The 21,097-nt window shown below is 34.0% G+C and overlaps 1 protein-coding gene across 1 annotated transcript in view; it reads left to right on the forward strand.

Annotated features, from left to right (window-relative positions):
• STYX (serine/threonine/tyrosine interacting protein) overlaps positions 1 to 21,097 on the forward strand; it is a 49,720-nt gene that overhangs the window by 10,670 nt on the left and 17,953 nt on the right. Inside the window, exons 2-4 of the mRNA XM_031952839.1 lie at positions 5,959 to 5,991; positions 7,375 to 7,428; positions 19,756 to 19,853. Of these exons, the coding sequence (XP_031808699.1) occupies positions 5,959 to 5,991; positions 7,375 to 7,428; positions 19,756 to 19,853 (185 nt within the window). The remainder of the gene's footprint in view (positions 1 to 5,958; positions 5,992 to 7,374; positions 7,429 to 19,755; positions 19,854 to 21,097) is intronic.

Below are 21,097 nucleotides of genomic sequence, written 5' to 3' on the forward strand. Positions count from 1 at the left end.
CCAAAAAATATATAATACTGAGCTATGGGCACTATTACCCATGCACAAGCTTTGTAATGCTGAACAAATTTATAATTTTAAAACTAGATCAAGAAGACAAAACAAACTGGATATTATAAAGTGTTGAAAGACAAATTTCAGAAAAGGGAGAGGAAATATATAATAATAGGAAGAGAAGTACAAAGTTAGGAGAGTGATGAAAATATAATTGGTGGGGAGACAGTGACCTACTTGTGATTAAAGTATTCTGGGAACAAGAATGGTAAATCAAGCACCTTTTCCCATAATTGTGTGTGTGCACGCACATGCGTGTGTGTGTGCGTGCCTTCAGAGTAACAATGCCTAGCTTGTGTATGGTCTTTTATAGTTGTCATATTCTTTAGAAATACAACAAAGTTCTGATTCTACACTTGTATGAGATAGCTACTGTACAAAGATTTAGGGTTTTAAGCTAGAAAAGAGAAGACTTAACAGGAGAGAGAGAGAGGGGGGAGGATATAGTAACTATGTTCCCCTATTTGAAGAGTTATCAATTAGAAAACTTAATTTTCACTGGAACTAAAATACATACAGAACTAGGAGCAATGGGGAATATTGTAAAGAAGCATGTCTACCTTGATTCAAGTAGAAATTACCTAATTAGAACAATCTAAAAGTGAAATACATCATTTCATAAAATAGTATGTTTCTTTTCACTGGAGATTTTAAAGCAAAATCTGGACATCTTTTAATTTTAAATGGAAGGGGGCAGAGCCAAGAACATGGGAAAAGTCAGGAAATTACTTATCTGAGCTCTTAGCAAAACTCATCCAAAAAACTTTAAATAATGCCTCAAAACATTGGAGCAGCAGAACACATAAAAGAATAGCATGAAACAGTTTCCTAGCCCAAGACGACTTTAAAAGTTGGTTGGAGGGGCAGTTAGGTGGCACAGTGGATAGAGCACAAGCCCTGAAGTCAGGAGGAAATGAGTTCAAATCTGGCCTCAAACACTTAACACTTCCTAACTATGTGACCCTGGGCAAGTCATTAAACCCAATTGCCTCAGCAAAAATAGATAGATAGATAGATAGATAGATAAATTTAAAAAAATAAAAGTTGGCTAGAAAGATCTGTTATAGGGAATTACAGGCTAGTGAAGGCTGCTCCAGCAAATCAGTAATAGGCCTCAGGGGTACTGAATCAGTGGCAGCAGAGGTGGTTTTTGGGCCTCTCAGCCTACAGGCAGCTGATCAGAAGGTGATTACAGAGGTGACACCAGAGAAAGGACTGTGTTGCATTGCTCTTGCTTGGATCTGGGTCCCAGTCCTGGATCTCAACTCAGTGCACATCAGAACTAGTAGCCTCAGAGGAACTGGGACCCTGGTTATAGTTTCAGAGAAAAAAGACTCCTTGTAGTTGCTCACTGGAACACAGGCCAAGAGAATAGTAAACACAACTTTCCCTAGTTCATATTCCTTTCAAGAACCAAAAATTTCCAAGTTCCTAGAATTAGCTGTGAAATTAGCTGCACAAAAAAAAAAAAATCTGAATCTTGGGACAATGCCCTCTATCCTCTGGAAGCAAAACTCCATGTTAGCATAGTTTAAAAATCAAGAAATAGACTAGAAAAAACAGCAACAGCAGAAAAAGATCCAAACCATGGACAATTACTATGGTTGTAAGGAAGACCAAAACACAAACTCAGATGAAGACAAAATCAAAACTGCTACAATTCAAAAGCTCAAAGAAAAATTATGGATTGATCTAAGGCCATTGGAGGAGCTTTAAAAAGATTTCAAAAATCAATAAAAGGAGTAGAGGGAAAATTGGGAAGAGAAACGAGAGTGATACAAAAAAATCATAACAAAGAGAGTCAGCAACTTGATAAAGGACACACACACACACACACACACACACACACCCCTCTCTTACACAAAAACACTTTAATCAGAATAGGTCAAATGGTAAAAGAGGCACAAAAATCCAATGAAGAGAAGAATGCCTTGAAAAGTAGAATCAAGTGAATTTTAGCTTATCTTTTTCATTTGGCTAAGAGAAAATCTCTTTAAGAAGTAGAATTGGCCAAATCGAAAAGAGGTACAAAAATTTATTTAAGAAAAGTAGAATTGGCCAAATGGAATAAGAAAAACAAAAGCTCACAGAAGAAAATAATTTCTTTAAAAATTAGAATTGGTCAAGCAGAAACCGACTCTGATTCATAAAGAAACAATAAAGTAAAATCAAAAGAATGACAAATAGAAGAAAATGTGAAATATCTCATTGGGAAGAAAAAAAACTTTACAAATAGATACAGGAAAGATCATTTAAGAATAATTGGACTACCTGAAACTCATGATCCAAAAAAAGAGCCTAGATATCATCTTTCAAGAAATTAAGGAAAACTACCCCAATATCTTAGAGCAAGAATGTAAAATGGATATTGAAAGAATCTGTCATTACCTCTAGAAAGAGATCCCAAAATGAAGGAATATAGCCAAATTCCAGAGCTTCCAGGTCAAGCAGAAAATATTGCAAGTAGCCAAAAAGAAAATTCAAATGTTGTGGATCCATAGTCAGGATAACACAAGACTTAACAGTTTCTACATTAAAGGATCAGAGGACTTGGAATATGATATTTCAAGGGGTAAAAAGAGCTAAGATTACAATTAAGAATCACTGACCCAGAAAAACTGAGTATAGTCCTTCAGAGGAAAAATGTAAATTCAATGAAATTGAGAACTTTCTAACATTCCTGATGAAAAGACCAGAGCTGAATTTAAAAATGTGGCTTTCAGATACAAAACTCAAGGGAAGGATAAAAAGCTAAACAGGAAAGAGTAATCATAAGGGTTTCAGAAAGATCGTACTGTTTACATGGCAAAATGATACTTGGCAACTCATGAGGGCAATTAGAAGTATATAGAGAGAACATAGGTGTGAGTTAAATATGGTATGGTGATTATCTGAATACAGAATTTAAGGTATCAGAAAGATAAATGCACTAGAAAAAGAGAAAAGTAGAATGGTGTAAATTATCTGAAATAAAATGTAAAAGATCTTTTACAGTGGAGGACAGATTGGTGAGGTAATAATGGGGAAGATCATCTGAGCCCTTATTCTCATCTGAATTGGCTCATAGAGAAAACAGCAAACACACTCAGTTGGATATAGAAATCTGTCTTCCCATAGGGAAAATAGGGGAAGTGATGATTTGGGGAACCCGAATGAAATTAGGATTTCTGGTGGTCAGATAGTTAAATGAGGTCTAGTGGCAGATTCGGGGTTCAGGGTAGGTTTCGGCGCAAGGGTAGGGAGTTTTGGGACTCCCTTCTAGCGGTGCAGAAGTTCCCTGTAAAGGAATTTACAGACCTGAAAACCTAGATTGATAAAAGAGGTTTATTATGGGGATTGGAAGCATAAAGTCTGGTTAGGGAAATAGGTGAGGATAAAGAGATGATGGCTGCTTGCCATCTAGGGGAGGGGGTGGAGGGTGGGAGGGAAAAATCGGAACAGAAGTGAGTGCAAGGGATAATGTTGTAAAAAAATTACCCTGGCATGGGTTCTGTCAATAAAAAGTTACCATAATAATAAAAAATATATATATATTTATTTTTTATTATTATGGTAATATATATATTAAAAAAAAAGAGATGATGGCACTGGAAAAGAATATTATTCCAGCGGACAGATCTAAATGGAGTTTTGCAGTTCTCAGTGGACAGAAAGACCTAAGTTAGTAAAGGACACTGCCAAAGTCCATCGGCAAAGACCTTAATTGATGGAAGCTCATTATACTGCTTGTCTTGGTGGGGGGTTGGGAAACCCGAGCAGATCATCATAATGGGGGCTGGGACAGACCTAAGTTGGCTCAGATCCTATGGGGGTTGGGACAAGCCCGGATCTCCTATTGGAATTCACAGGGATGCTTTTGACCAGGATTTGTGAATCAAAGGCCCTGGCATCCTGGATTGATAATGTGTCAGTCAGAAGAGGTTGGGAATCTGAAAGGAATCATAAATGCAGTTTCTTAAAGGGACCACAACCCGCTTCAGAAGAAGACAACAGATGGGGGTTGGTACAAACAGAAAGGAGGATGGATTGATGTAGGGTATAGTTGGAAGTAAACTACTTTTGAGGATGAACAGGATGAAAATAGGACAAATGGGGGTGTGTGAATATATGGTAATCATAACAAAAAATATATATATCAAGTTTTCTGATAAAGACCTCATTTCTGAAATAGAAATAACTGAGTCAAATTTAGAAATGAGCCATTTCTCAGTTGATAAATGATAAAAGGATATGAACAGGTAGTTTTCAGATGATAATCAAAGCTCTCTATAGTCATGAAAAAATGCTCTAAATCATTATTGATTAGAGAAATGCAAATTAAAACAACTTGAGCTACCATTCCAAACCTATTAGATTGACTAATATGACAGAAAAGGAAAAAGACAAATGTTGGGGGGGATATGGGAAAATAGAATGCACTATTGGTAAAATGGTATGCTAATTCAATTAAAGCAATTTGGAACTATGCCCAACGGGCTTTAGAAAACCATGCATATCTTTTCATGAGGCAATACTGACTAGCAGGCCTGTATCCCAAAGGGATAAAAAATAAAAGGAAAAGAACCTATATGTTCAAAACTATTTATAGCAGCTCTTTTAGCAATAGCAAAGAATTAGAAATTGAGGGAGGTATCCATCAATTGGGGAATGGCAGAACAAATTGTATGTGATTTTGATGGGATACTATTATGCTATAAGAAATGATGATCAGAATGCTCAGAAAAACATGGAAAAACTTATATGAATTGATACAAAGAGAAATGAACGTAATAATCAGAAGAATATTGAATACAATTTCAGGAATATTTTATAATAGTCAACCATGAATGAGTTAGGTCTTCTCAGCAGAACAATGATCGAAGACAGTTTTAAGGACTTATGATGAAAAATGCTATCCATCTTCAGAAAGAAAAATTATGGAGTCTCAGTGCACATTATTTTGCACAAGATACTTTTTCTTGGTTTGTTTTTTTTTTTTTTTGGGGGGGGGTGGCTAACTGGGAAATATGTTTTGTGTGACAACACCACATGCATAACTGTCAAATTGCTTGCATTCTCGGGAGGGTGGGAGAAAATTTGGTACACACAAAAATTTTTTTAATGCTTAATTGTTTATACATATAATGGGGGCAAAATAAAAATTTTAAAATGTTAAAAACAAAACATAGAAGAAGAAAAAAGATTGCTTTAGTGTTTAATAATTTGTTGAATTTGTAAACACAACAAAGTGACTAAAAGATAAAGGGAAATATATATTATATGTATAAATATATATATATGTAATAAAAGCATATTCACAATTTTACACTAAAACTTATTTTTGGTAGGAGAATGTGAAGCTATGAAGAGCAATTCTAATTCCATCTTTCATTTAGCAGTCCCTCAGATAAATGAAGGTAGCTATTATGACTACCATAAATTTTTTCTTCCAAAAAGTCCCAGGTCCTTCTACCAAATCTTGGTATTATATCTAATAATCTTACAGTATTGGTCATCTTCTTCTTATTTTACTACATTTCTTTACTAAAGAACATTGGGGAAAGGATGGGATCAAGTGTGAAATTCTTAAATTCTGGTTCTTTCATTACTGTAACTTTAAGATAAATGTTGAATTACTTTTGAGTATTGTTTTTTTAATACAATTAATGATAACATATTGGTGTGTTATCACCAGAATAAATAAAATCAGAATCATGTTTCCAGAAGTTCACTCTTACCTAATTGAACATTTTATTGTTTCTTGGCACTTGAAAATGGTATTATAAATATAAAATTGATACCTAATGATATTTATGTATAACAAGATTTTTTTTTAAATCATATAGTACTTTATAATTTTTTTGTTTTGCTTTTAAAATTAGGTGAAAATTTTTACTTAACTATTGGTTTCTGTGTGTTTTTAAGGATTGGACCTATCCCATGAGGCGAGAGATGCAGGTATGATATTAAACTTTAGTCCATTTAGTTTAAAACTTACATTTATGTCATGTTAATGCTTTAATTATACCTTTGCTTAAAATAAATGCCTTAAATCAGATTAACCGGCAAAAGTGAGAAGAAATGTTCTTCTTTTTAGAATGTAAACCAAAGTACTACAGCATTGCCAACATCTTGATTAGAAAACAAGCTTGTTGACATCATCTTGACTGATACTAGAAAATAGACTTGAGATTCAATTAAAGTTTTTTGTCTTAATTTGTATGAACCTTGAGTAAGTCAGTTTTGTAAAATGAGAATAATATATCTATAACCATTTAAAACATTAGATCATATATTCTAGCAGAGTTGTCTTTAAATCAGTTCTATTGTACATAATTTCCAGTATGAAAATATCCCTCGATATACTGACTTGTAAACTTTTGATATGAAAAGAATTGTTACTGACTAGCGGGAAGCAAGCATGGATTATAGAAAGTCATTTTCAACTTTCTTCTCCCTTTTTAGTATAAATATTTATGATATTTAAAGCTGGACTGCTGTATTACACTTAGCCAGTATAATTTAACACATAAGCAAGATGAAACTCTTTCAGCTTTTATAGAGTAAATATTTATTTGCTCTATCAGGTTTCTGACTATAATTTGATGTATTGAGATTATTTAAAATGGAATCTGTATTTAACATGAGCATTTTGGGGGCCTGCCTGTTTAGACCCGGAAGATACAATTTTTATATCAAATATTACGTTTATGGTGTTTTTACTAAATGTACAGTGGTAACTGTATTCTTGCTATCACAAATGCTTTTGAAGTAGCTTTAAAAGTAGTTGCTGGGGTTTTTTTTCCTTCTATTTGATCATAAAATCTAGTAAGGAATGGAAAAAGAATATGGAGATATTATGAAAGCACTATTCTAAAAAAATGGTCTATATCTAATTTTTTTTTTTTAGAACTAGCTGTTAGAGTAAGTTCTAAATATAATTTGTAAATATTTTTAATTTTAGCATATACCACATTTTATGTTACTTGCTTCTGTTGGCTGCTCTAAATAACAAGAAGCTTTGGAATATGTTTTATATATTTATGAAAATTCCCTCTCAAATCAGTGAATGTTATATAAAACAGTGTGATTTAGTAGAAAAAAAAACATTTAATTGGAATTGGAAGTCCAGGGATTGAATTTTAATTTTGTCTTTGCTATTATGTTAATAGTTGTGCCCTTGGAAAAGTAATTTTCTCTCTCTTGGCCTTTATTTCTTTATCTGAATAATAAGAGCATTGGGGCTAGATTATCTCTAAGGTTTTCTTCTGGCCCTAAACTTATTTTTGATCAGTGTTTGTAGATTTAAATTAGTAACTGTAATTTTTTTCTTTTTTTAAGGAAATCTTACCCGGATTGTTTTTGGGCCCATATTCTTCAGCTATGAAAAGCAAGGTATGACTTTTTTTAGAGAGAATTTATTAAACAAATTTTGTGTTGCAAGTTATCTTAAAAACAAAAATATCTTTTGAGAATGGGAGTTACTTTATTGTTTTACATGAAGTTGTGTATTAATCTAAATTTATGAAGGCAGCTAGGTGGTACAGTGGGTAGAGCATCAGTTGTGGAGTCAGGAGGAGCTAAGTTCAAATCCAGCCCCAAACATTTACTATCGTCATGTGAACCAGAGCAAGTCACAACTCTCTTTGCCTTAGTTCCTCCTCTGTAAAATGAGCTAGGGAAGTAAATGGCAAATTACCCCAATATCTTTGCCAGAAAACACCAAATTGGGGGGGGGGGGTTAGGAACATGAATGTAACAACTCAAAAACAACGATTTAAATTTATTATTTTGCCTTTTTCTTTTCTTAATGTTTTATTTAAAAGAACAAATATTTAAGGACTAAATATAAGAAAATCACTTTAAAAAAACTATTCTGTGCTAGGCTTGTATAAAGTTAAATGTTAAAGTTGAAATTAGCCCCTGATTAATTGACATGATTGTCTTTTATGTTGATTGTTTTTTGTTAGAGATAAGAGAGATGTAATTTTTAAAATTCCACTTTAAAATGCTTAATTTGGATTTTGTTATTTTGAAACACACCAATATTTCACAACTTAAACTTCAAAACTGAAAAAAAAATCTTGAGGATACAAGAATTAGCTTTGAAGCATTCTCTTTTTATGTTCTTTTGTTCATATCTAGGGAATTAAATATATTATCAGCTTTTCCCTCCTACTTTGGAAAATATCACTGGAAGCAAATTTTGTAATATTATGAATTATAAATAAAATTAAGTAAGTCTAGAATGCCAAAGTGAATGAGTATGCTTGTGAAATAAAAATTACAGATTACAGAAATACAAGAATAGAATCTCATTTAAATAATATACCATTTCTATAGAGTATGGGTTAGAGATTGAACTTGTGATTTCATTGGTAGAAGACGACCTAAATGAAGAAAGTTCTTCAGCTTTTAGTTCCAGAGTTGACCAGACAGAATACTGAGAGATTAAGTGACATAAATACATAATCAATTAGTTAACATGTAGAACGTTGTATTATTGATTAGATGAAACATGAAAAATGCACTCAGGTCACATTCAGTGCAGTCTAGTAGAATTGAAAAACAGATGACTAACAGAATATTATAGAAGTGTTTTATAAGGTTACAAGGATCTGAAGGAGCATAGATTCACCCTAGTTTATTAAAGTTTTCTCTCAATTGATTAGAAAGAACACTCGCTCTGGAGTAGAGGACTTGGGTTCAAATTCTATTCCATACTTTATTACCTGTGTAACCAGCTTTATTTTTTCCCCTGTGCTTCAGTCTTCACATCACCAGTTGCCTATCAGACATTTCAGATTGATGTCTCAGAGTTACTTCAAAGTCAGTGAATCCCAATTTTTCCCACAATACACTTTTTCAAACTTTCCTATTTATCCTTGACTCCTTACTCTGTTATCACACATATCCAATCAATTGACAATTCTTATTTCACAATAGCTCTCGTAGTTAACCTATTTTTTCCACTTTTGAACTTTCTCACATAGAGAGGCTTTTATTATCTCTGTCTCCCTGCCTTAATATTGTTCCCTATTCCATCCATTCCTGTCTATCACCAAAATAATTTTCCTCATACACAAATCTGTCTTATCCAATGCTAGTGGTTTCTTATTGCATCTAGGATAATATTAAAATTCTCTCTTTAGTTTTTAAAGCTAACCAGCCTGGCCCCAACCTTTCTTTCTAGCCTATAAACCCCTTGAAGACACTATTCTTTTTTTTAGTATCTCCAGATTTTAGCACAATGCTTTGTATATTCAGTGTGTAGTTTAATAAACACTAGCTAACTGATTACACTGTGATCCAGTCAGACTGCTGTTTCTCACTCCTTGACCCTCTATCTCCTTTCACTGTATCTTTGCACTTCTTACCTCACCTTCCTCCTCATCCTCATCTCAAAGAATTCTTTTCTTTAAGACACAATTCAAGCATCATTGTCTCCATGAACGTCTTCCTGATCCCCTCAATTGCTATGGCTTTCCCTGTTACCATACTTTATATATTTGTGTTTATTCATTTTATATTTATGTTATATATATTTTTTATATATGAATGCCTTCTGCATTGCTCCCTGAGAGTTGAAATTATTTCATTCCTTTTTTTTGTAATCCTAGGTCCTAGAATAGACTCTTAATAAATCCTTCCAGCTTCTAGTCTTTTCTCTCTCTCCAATTTGTCTTCCATGTAAATACATTTTAGACTTATTTCTCATATACTCTACATTCTAGCCAAATTAATTCTGAACTTGGCATGGTATCAGAAATATATTCCCAAAAGAAAATTCCCTTAGTATGTTGTTTTGAAAACTTTTTTGATGGGGAATTAAGATGTTAGCCAGCCCTTTGATAGGCTTTCGATTGTGTCCAACTCTTTGTGATCCTGTTTGTGGTTTTCCTGCCGAAGTTACTGATATGATTTGCCATTTTCTTCTCTAGCTCATTTTGTAATTGAGGAAAATGAGGTAAACAGGATTAAGTGACTTGCCCAGGATGGTAACAGCTAGTAAGTGACTGAGACCAGATTTGAACTCGGAAAGATGAGTCTTCTGACTCCAAACCTGGCATTCTATTCTATTCATTGTGCCATCTAGCTGCGCAGTGTAAATATACTTAATTGTAGCATTTACTATGTAAATATATTTAGTATTTACAGAAATGTATTAAGTACAGTCATCCCTTCCACAATGTAGGAATTAGAAGTAAATATATTTCTGTGTAAATGTAGTTTTTGTATTGAAAATGTGGTAATTGCTGATTCTTTTCCAATAGATCTCAGTAGATTAGAAATTCTTTAGATCTCAGTTTATGTAACAAAAACTTCTACTCTTTTCTGGGTATTTTTTAAATGTTTCATTGATACTGTTTGTTTTCTTCCCTTTTTTTTCTTCTTTTCTTTTTTTTAATTCTTGTAATAGAAGACCTAACTATACTTATTGTAATCAGTAAATATAGTTAACCAGTACAAATCAACACATATATCTAGTATCTTGCACAATGCTTTTCACACAGCATCATGATTTTCTCTGTCACACTTTTAATATGTCATGGGTCAACATAAGAAATTAAATGTGGACTTCCAGGCAAGATGGTAGAGAGGAGGCACACATCTGCTTAAGCTCTGCTTTTTCTCTCAGAATTCATTTCATGACAAGCCTCAAAATTAATGCTTGACTGAAAAAAAACCCCACAAATAATTACCAAGAGAAGACATCCTTGAAATTCACCAGGAAAGATCTGGTTTTTGCTCGAGGGCGGGGACGGTTTTAGATCAGGCACAGGCTGAGGGCAAGCAGCAGCAGCGGGAGCTTGGCAGGCAGCTCACAGCTGAGCAGACAGGAGGGGGGGTGAGGTGTGATCTCAGCTGTCTCTGCGGGGAGAGCTTTACTACAGGATTGGATACTTTACCCTGGCAGCAAGCCAGTAGACAAGCAGAGAAGTTAAAAAACACAGGGGGTGAAGAATACAACCCCCAACAGCTGGAGTCTCTTGGGACCTGGCCACCCGTCCCCCCCCCAGTGTCTCAGCATGCTCTCAGTCTCAGAACGCAGGTTCAGCACAGCCATTGCTGTCTTGCTGGTGCCTCACTGCTGCCCCCCACAATCTGCAGAGGAGGCTTGGTAACACCACCCAACCCCCAAAAAAAAAAGCAGATTCCATTTGTTTTTTTGTTTTGTTTTGTTTTTACTAGTTTGTCTTCTTTGACTCTTCTCTAACAAAATGAGCAAAAAATTTAAATGGACCTTAATGATTGATAGCTTTTGTACGGATAGAGAACAGACTTTAAACCCTGAGGAGAATAAAAATAGACTGTCTCCAGATGAATCCTCAAAGGAGGATATCATCTGGTCCTCAACACAGATGACTCATAGAAGAAATTTAAAAGGCTCTCACAAGAGAGCTAGAAGAAAAATGGGAAAAGGAGAGGGAGGCTTGGCAAAAGAGTCTGGATAAGTCATCCCATTCATTTAAAGACAGAGTGGATAAAGAAATCAAATCCTTGAAAAATAGAATTAGTGTCCTAGAAAAAGAAAATAGCTGTCTAAAAAATAAAATTGGTGAAATGGAAAAAATTCCATAGAACAAAACAGCTCACTTAAAAACTCAATTGGACAATTAGAAAAAGATATTTAAAAAGTGAGTGAAGAAAATACTTCATTGAAAATCAGAATCAAACAAATGGAATTGAATGACTCGAGGAGACACCAAGAATCAGTCAAGCAAAACCAAAAAAATGAAACAATAAAAAAAAATGTCAGATACCTTCTTGGGAAAATAACAGACCTGGAAAATAGACCTAGGAGAGATAATCTGAGAATAATTGGACTCTCTGAAAAATATGATGAAAAAAAGAACCTGGACACTATTTTCCAGGAAATTATCAAAGGGAACTGCCCAGAAGTCATAGAAACAAAGGGTAAAATAGACATTAAAAGAATTCATCGATCACCTACTGAAAGGGACCCTAAAATCAAAACACCAAGAAATAGAGTGGACAAATGCCAGAACTATCAGACAAAGGAAAAAAATACTACAAGCAGCTGGAAAAAATCAATTCAAATATAGAGGAGCCACAAAAAGGGTTACCCAGAATCTAGCAGAGTCCACATTAAAGGATCAAAGGGCCTGGAATATGATATTCCGAAAGGCTAAGGAACTTGGTATGCAACTAAAAATAACTTACCCAGCCAAAACGAGCATCTTTTTCCAAGGAAGAAGATGGACATTCAACAAAATAAGCGAATTTCACCTATTTTTGGTGAAAAAAAACAGAACTTAAAAAGTTTGACCTACAAATATACAACGCAAGAGAAACCTAAAAAGGTAAAAAGAAATCTTGGGAACTATATTTCTGCTATAAAGATATATAAAGAATACATGTATACCTTGTTCTAGAAACTAGAGGTAGAAAGGAAATTGTATCAGAAAAAGGGTAAAGTGGGGGTACTACATCTCATGAAGAGGCAAAGGAAACCTATTATATCTGAGAAAAAGAATGGAAGGGGATGAATAGAGTGTGTATCTTACTGCCATCAGAATTGGCTTAAAGAGAAAAATATAAGACATATTTGATTTATGGTGAAACTTCTCCCACCTCATTGAAAAGTGGGAAGGGAAAAGTGAAAAGGGAATAAATACAGAAATTGTGAGGAAAAAGGAGTAAGATAGGGAGAGGAACTCTAAGGTGGGGGGGGGGGAGGATACTAAAAAGGGAGGGCTGTGAGAAGCAAGTGGTGCACACAAATTTAATACTGGGGAGGGAGGGGTAAGGAGGAAGGAAGGAAGAAAAGCATAAATGGGGGTCAACAAGATAGCAAGTAATACAGAATTGGTAACTTTAACCATAAATGTGAATGGGATAAATTCCCCCATAAAGAGGAAGCAGTTAGCAGAATGAATTAAAAGCCAGAATCCTACAATATGTTGTTTACAGGAAATATACCTGACGCATGCAGATACATACAGAGTAAAGGTAAACGATTGGAGCAGAATCTACTCTGGTTCAGGTGAAGTCAAAAAAGCAGGGGTAGCCATCCTGATCTCAGATCAAGCAAAAGCAAAAATTGACCTAATTAAAAGAGATAAGGAAGGGCACTATATCTTGCTAAAGGGTAGCATAGATAATGAAGCAATATCAATATTAAACATACATGTACCAAGTGGTATAGCATCTAAATTCTTAAAAGAGAAATTAAGAGAGTTGCAAAAAGAAATGGACAGCAAAACTATAATAGTGGGAGATTTCATCCTTGCACTCTCAGAATTAGATAAATCAAACCACAAAATAAATAAGAAAGAAGTCAAAAGAGGTAAATAGAATACTAGAAAAGTTAGATATGATAGCTCTCTGGAGAAAACTAAATGGAGACAGAAAGGAGTACACTTTCTTCTCAGCAGTTCATGGAACCTATACAAAAATTGACCATATATTAGGATATAAAAACCTCAAATTCAAATGCAGTAAAGCAGAAATAGTAAATGCATCCTTTTCAGACCATAATGGAATGAAAATTACATTCAATAAAAAGCCAGGAGAAAATAGACCAAAAAATAATTGGAAATTAAATAATCTCATACTATTTGGTGGATGAAACAGCAAATCATAGTCATAATTAATAACTTCGCCCAAGAAAATGACAATAATGAGACGTCATACCAAAATGTGTGGGATGCAGCCAAAGCGGTAATAAGGGGAAATTTCATATCTCTAGAAGCCTATTTGCATAAAATAGAGAAAGAGAAAGTCAATGAATTGGGCTTGCAACTAAAAATGCTAGAAAAGGAACAAATTAAAAACCCCTGGTCAAACACTAAACTTGGAACTTCTAAAAATAAAAGGAGAGATCAATAAAATTGAAAGTAAAAAAACTATTGAATTAATAAAATTATGAGTTGGTTCTATGAAAAAACCAACAAAATAAATAAACCCTTAGTAAATCTGATTTAAAAAAGGAAAGAGGAAAATCAAATTGTTAGTCTTAAAAATGAAAAGGGAGAACTCACCACTAACGAAGAGGAAATCAGAGCAATAATTAGGAGTTACTTTGCCCAACTTTATGCCAATGAATTCAACAACTTAAATGATATGGAAGAATACCTTCAAAAATATAGCTTGTCTAGATTAACAGAGGAAAAAGTAAATAGACTAAACAGTCCCATTTTAGAAAAAGAAATAGAACAAGCTATTAACCAACTGCCTAAGAAAAAATCCTCACGACCAGATGGATTTACATGTGAATTCTACCAAACATTTAAAGAACAATTAACTCCAATGCTATATAAACTATTTGAAAAAATTGGGATTGAAGGAGTCCTCCCAAACTCCTTTTATGACACAGGCATGGGTACTGATACCTAAACCAGGTTGGTTGAAAGCAGAGAAAGAAAATTATAGACCAATCTCCCTAATGAATATTGATGCTAAAATCTTAAAGAAAATATTAACAAAAAGACTACAGAAAATCATCCTGAGGATAATACACTATGACCAAGTAGGATTTATACCAGGAATGCAGGATTGGTTCAATATTAGGAAAACTATTAGCATAATTGACTATATAAATAACCAAATTAACAAAAACCATATGATCATCTCAATAGATGCAGAAAGAACATTTGATAAAATCCAACATCCATTCCTAATAAAAACACTTGAGAGTATAGGAATAAATGTATTTTTCCTTAAAATAGTCAGGAGCATATATTTAAAACTGTCAGTAAGCATCATATGCAATGGAGAAAAACTGGAACCTTTCCTAGTAAGATCAGGAGTGAAACAAGGTTTCCTACTATCACCATTATTATTCGATATTGTATTAGAAACACTAGCCTCGTCAATAAGAGTTGAGAAAGAGATTAAAAAAGAATTAGAGTAGGTAATGAGGAAACCAAACTATCACTCTTTGCAGATGATTTGATGGTATACTTAGAGAACCCCAGAGATTCTACTAAAAAGCTATTAGAAATAATTCATAACTTTAGCAAAGTTGCAGGATACAAAATAAATCAACATAAATCCTCAGCATTTTTATGCATCACCAATAAACTCCAACAGCAAGAGATACAAAGAGAAATTCCATTCAAAATAACTGAAGATAGCATAAAATATTTGGGAATCTATCTACCAAAGGAAAGTCAGGAATTATATGAGCAAAACTACAAAACACTTTCTACACAAATAAAGTCAGATTTAAATAATTGGAAAAATATTAAGTGCTCTTGGATAAGCCGAGTGAATATAATAAAGATGATAATACTCCCTAAACTAATCTATTTAGTGCTACACCAATCAGACTCCCAAGAAAATATTTTAATGATCTAGAAAAAATAACAACAAAATTCATATGGAAGAACAAAAGTTCACAAGAGAATCTCAAGGGAATTAATGAAAAAAAAAAAAATCAAATGAAGGTGGCCTAGCTGTACATGATCTAAAACTATATTATAAAGCAGCAGTCACCAAAATCATTTGGTATTGGCTAAGAAATAGATTAGTTGATCAATGGAATAGGTTAGGTTCACAAGCCAAAATAGTCAACTATAGCAATCTAGTGTTTGACAAACCGAAAGATCCTAACTTTTGGGATAAGAATTCATTATTTGACAAAAACTTCTGAGAAAACTGGAAATTAGTATGGCAGAAATTAGGCATGGGCCCACACTTAACACTGTATACCAAGATAAGATCAAAATGGGTCCATGATTTAGGCATAAAGAACGAGATTATAAATAAATTAGAGGAACATAGGATAGTTTATCTCTCAGACTTGGTGGAGGAGGAAGAAATTTATGACCAAAGATGAACTAGAGATCATTATTGATCACAAAATAGAAACTTTTTTTTATATCACATCAAAAAGCCCTGTACGAACAGCTGGGAAAACATTTTTTTTTAATTTAATAGCCTTTTATTTACAGGATATATGCATGGGTAACTTTACAGCATTAACAATTGCCAAACCTCTTGTTCCATTTTTTCACCTCTTACCCCCTACCCCCTCCCCCAGATGGCAGGATGACCAGTAGATGTTAAGTACATTAAAATATAAATTAGATACACAATAAGTATACATGACCAAAACGTTATTTTGCTGTACAAAAAGAATCAGACTCTGAAATATTGTACAATTAGCTTGTAAGGAAATCAAAAATGCATGTGGGCATAAATATAAGGATTGGGAATTCAATGTAATGGTTTTTAGTCATCTCCCAGAGTTCTTTTTCTGGGCATAGCTGGTTCAGTTCATTACTGCTCCATTGGAAATGATTCTGGCTTGATCTCGCTGCTGAGGATGGCCTGGTCCATCAGGAACTGGTCATCATATAGTATTGTTGTTGAAGATATAATGATCTCTCTGTCTGCTCATTTCACTCCAGCATTGTCGTAAGTCCCTCCAGGCCTTTCGAAATCAGTCCTGTTGGTCATTTCTTACAGAATAGCAATATTCCATAATATCATATACCACAATTATTCAGCCATTTCCATCTGATGGACATCCATTCAGTTTCAGTTTTAGCCACTACAAAAGGGCTGCCACAAATCATCTGTGCACATACAGGTCCCTTTCCCTTCTTTATAATCTCTTTGATAAAGCCCAGTAGTAATACTGCTGGATCAGTATGCACAGTTGATAACTTTTGAGCATAGTCTCCAAACTACTCTCCAAAAGTTGATTGTTCACAACTCACAACAATGTATCAATGTCCCAGTTTCCCATATCCCCTCCATCATCATATTTTTCTTCATCTAGCATCTGACGGTGTGTAGTAGTTTCAGAGTTGCTTAATTCTGCATTTCTCTGATTAATAATGACTTGAGCATCTTTTCATATGACTAGAAATAGTTTCAATTTCTTCATCTGAGAATTGTCTTCATATCTTTGACCATTTTCAATTGGAGAATGGCTTGATTTTTTATAAATTAGAGTTAATTCTCTATATATTTTGGAAATGAGGCCTTTATCAGAACCTTTGACTGTAAAAATATTGGGAAAACATTTTCACAGTTAAAGGTTCTGATAAAGGCCTCATTTCCAAAATAGAGAATTGACTCTAATTTTAATAAGAAATCAAGCCATTCTCCAATTGATAAATGGTCAGAGGATATGAACAGACAATTTTCAGATGATGAAATTGAAACTACTTCCACTCATATGAAAGAGTTTTTCAGATCACTATTGATCAGAGAAATACAAAGTAAGACAACTCTGAGATACCACTACACACCTGCCAGATGGGCTAAGATGACAGGAAAAAATAATGATGAATGTTGGAGGGGATGTAGGAAAACTGAGACACTGATGCATTGTTGGTGGAGTTGTGAACGAATCCACCATTCTGGAGAGCAATCTGGAATTATGCCCAAAAAGTCATCAAACTGTGCATACCCTTTGATCCAGCAGTGTTTCTACTGGGCTTATACCCCAAAGAGATACTAAAGAAGGGAAAGGGACCTGTATATGCCAAAATGTTTATGCCAGTCCTGTTTGTAGTGGCTAAAAACTGGAAAATGAATGGATGCCCATCAATTGGAGAATGGTTGGGTAAATTGTGGTATATGAATGTTATGGAATATTATTGTTCTGTAAGAAATGACCAGCAGGATGAATACAGAGAGGCTTGGAGAGACTTACATGAAGTGATGCTAAGTGAAATGAGCAGGACCAAGAGATCATTATATACTTCAACAATGATACTGTATGATGATGTATTCTGATGGAAGTGGATTTCTTTGACAAAGAGAAGATCTAACTCAGTTTCAATTGAACAATGATGGACAGAATTAGCTACACCCAAAGAAAGAGCACTGGGAAATGAACGTAAACTATTTGCATTTTTGTTTTTCTTCCTGGGTAATTTTTACCTTCTGAATTCAATTCTCCCTGTGCAACAAGAGAACTGTTTGGTTCTGCATACATATATTGTACCTAGGATATACTGTGACGTATTTAACATGTATAGGACTGCTTGCCATCTGGGGGAGGGGAAAAATCAGAACAGAAGTGAGTGCAAGGGATAATGTTGTAAAAAATTACCCTGGCATGGGTTCTGTCAATAAAAAGTTATAATTATAAAAAAAAAGAAAGAAAGAAATTAAATGTGAATGGGGGGGGGGGGGGGACAGCATTTGCAGAAGCCACAGATGACACATTAAAGCCAGAATATAACACAAAACGTTTAGAAACTCAGAAATGCATAAAATATATGTATAGTATTGTATTATATCAACATATTTTATCTTTAAAAACCATAATAATTTAGACTTCTTTTTTGATACTAAAGGAGGGCCAAAAAATGTGATACAGATTTTCTAGATCATGGGGTTGCCATTAACCTAACCCCCATGTTGTGAAAGAGATAACTATACTTAATAAATTTCGAGAAATACTAAATGAATTTAGAAACTGCCAGATGATCTACAGGAATAGAATAAGCTTGCCCATGTTGTTATCCCTAGGTTTTTGTTTGCCCAACTCCATCTGAGAACTCATTTCCTCTGTCTTGCATCAGGTGCAAACATTACTAGTTATGGTTCTGGGAAAAAAAAAATACAAATGTGGTATAATGAATGCTTGGGCCAAGATCCAGGAAGACCTAAGTTCAAATTCAGTGTCAGATACTTACTATCTTTGTGACCTTGGAAAATTTTTATTTGCCTCAGGGGATAATAATAGCCCCACCAGCATTACTATGAGGATAAAATACCGAAGTTATTGTGAGGATAAAAATGAGATATTTATTAAGTGCTTAGCAAAGTTCTCAACCTAGGGTGAACAGAAGGAAAGGCTGTGAGAGTTTTGAGAAGGGATGAAAAGATTTGAAAAAACCATTGTGGTGAGACTCAATTTGTAAAATAAAATCTCATCAGCTCAGAAATTTTGTTTATGTACTTATTGCATATGTGTTATGTTTACAGTGCTGTCTAAAATAAACTGTAATTGTCTGGAAAATTCATTGAATTCTCTTGTAATTCTAAACTAATGAAATTGATTACCATTTCTGGTTTCTCTGTTGTGAATGAAGGAAAAAGTATCAAATGCTTACTATATGTAAAGCACTTTGCTAAACACTAAGGATTCAAATAGAAAATGAAGTCAGCTTTAAAGATCTCACATTCTGATGGTGAAAAAAGCATATGGGAATTTTAAACTAAGTCAGATGGAAAAATCCAGTTGACCCCAGAATTCAGCAGCAAAGCAAGTGTTAATACATATTCTTTTTAATATCATTGCCATTGTTAAAAACATGTATGTTTTCTAATATTGAACCATTTAACAGTGCCAAGGACTTTGGTATTAAGATTTTCTTTTCCACATCCTTTAGTAGCTCTGGCTGCTGGTGAGGTTGGGGCTATAGCACCTGCAGAGGAACAGGTTGCTTAGGGCATTTTTGGATATTTTCTGCAGGGCAGAAATGCAGGCATGTATTGATCTAGGGGAGAATTGCTTTACTTTATTCTTCATTATTTTTTTTTTCTTTTTTAATATTTTCTTCTAGGAGCTCTTGGATTTATCAGCCTGTTAGTAACAGTTGGTGTTGGTGCACAGCAAATCTCTCTCTAAGCCACCCCCAAGGCCAGCACAACGTTTCCCTCCCACCCCTGACAAATACACAGACCTTGAGAACTTCATATTCTCTTTGAAGATTTTAGTATGTTATTAAATATATATTTTTAAAGATATTTCATTTTTTAACTTATTTACTTTTTTTTTTTTTACAGCTACCTATACTACAGAAACATGGAATAACCCATGTAATATGTATAAGACAAAACATTGAAGCAAACTTCATTAAACCAAACTTTCAGCAATTATTTAGGTAAGAAATGTGTATAGGTATAATTTGAGGTGGGGGGGAGTTGGAAAATGGAATTCATCATATCAGATATTAGTCATTAGAAAATCTGATAACTTTTTGTTGTTTTAATAGGAAGATTTTTTGAATGGCCTTTCCTTTCGTTTTAATAGAAAAATGACTTGTGCCAAGTGATTTTAATTATTATTATTTTTTTTTGCTGAGGCAATTAGGGTTAATTAGATTAGTGTCTTCTTAACCTTAGTCCTTTGTTTTTGAAACAGCACTTTATGTTGCATGCTACTCACTTGAAGACAGTGTGCATAATTGTTAGGAAATCCCTATGACACAAAACTTCCCTTCTCAATACTCCAGGATTTAAGGCCATCTGTAAGAGGTCATTGCAAATCTCATTACTTTATAAACTAGCTGCCCTAGCATTTGAGTATGAGGTCACTAAGTATACTCAGTATAATAATATTATCTTACATTTTATCTCATTTGGCAAATTTAAAAATTTTTAGTGATGTCTTGTTTTTACAATACATTTATTTCCAATGCTAACCTTTTCTGCCCAGTAGAACCTTGGTTCTCAAATTTTACTCACAGAAAAGAAGTCAATGCTGAACTTTTAAAATGGCAATGAGAAGGGGTTTCAGAGTAGAGGAACACATTACCTGAGCTTTTTGATTCCTTTGTCTTTCTCCCTTCTACCTTTTTGCTTTTTATTCTTTAGAACATGTGGATAGGAAGTCAAACTGGAAAGTACATGTAGCAAACTATAGCTGAAGGTGGAGCTTGGGATTTCAAATTACACTTAGTGAAATTGGAGGTGTACCACCTTTGAAAAACAGTTTTTAAATTGTCTTAGAAGAGAAGTAAAAACATTTAAAAGGGAGCTGCTGGGAGAAATCTGGGTGTCCTGGGAGGCAGATAATATAATGCTAAAACAATGTATACCTGAAAGATAAGAATGACTTATTTTTAGGTTGTCTAATTTTTTGGTTCCAGGATGCATTCGTAATTTTCTGACTTTGGGAAATAGATAAAGAGTTTAAAATGTATTTAAACACTTACAAATCTGAAGGTAACAGGCCTTAGCATTTTTTCTGCAGTGATTTCTTGCAACATAACATTTTTTTCCAAATATATTCCTATTCATATCATAAAAATAGTTCCACAACCCCCTTTTCTACACATCAAGAAAATGTAATTTTCTATACATATTATTTTAGCATTTAGGCATTACCCAGGAGCTTTGAAAATGA

This window comes from Sarcophilus harrisii, chromosome 2 (genome assembly GCF_902635505.1).
Source record: "Sarcophilus harrisii chromosome 2, mSarHar1.11, whole genome shotgun sequence".
NCBI lineage: Eukaryota > Metazoa > Chordata > Mammalia > Dasyuromorphia > Dasyuridae > Sarcophilus > Sarcophilus harrisii.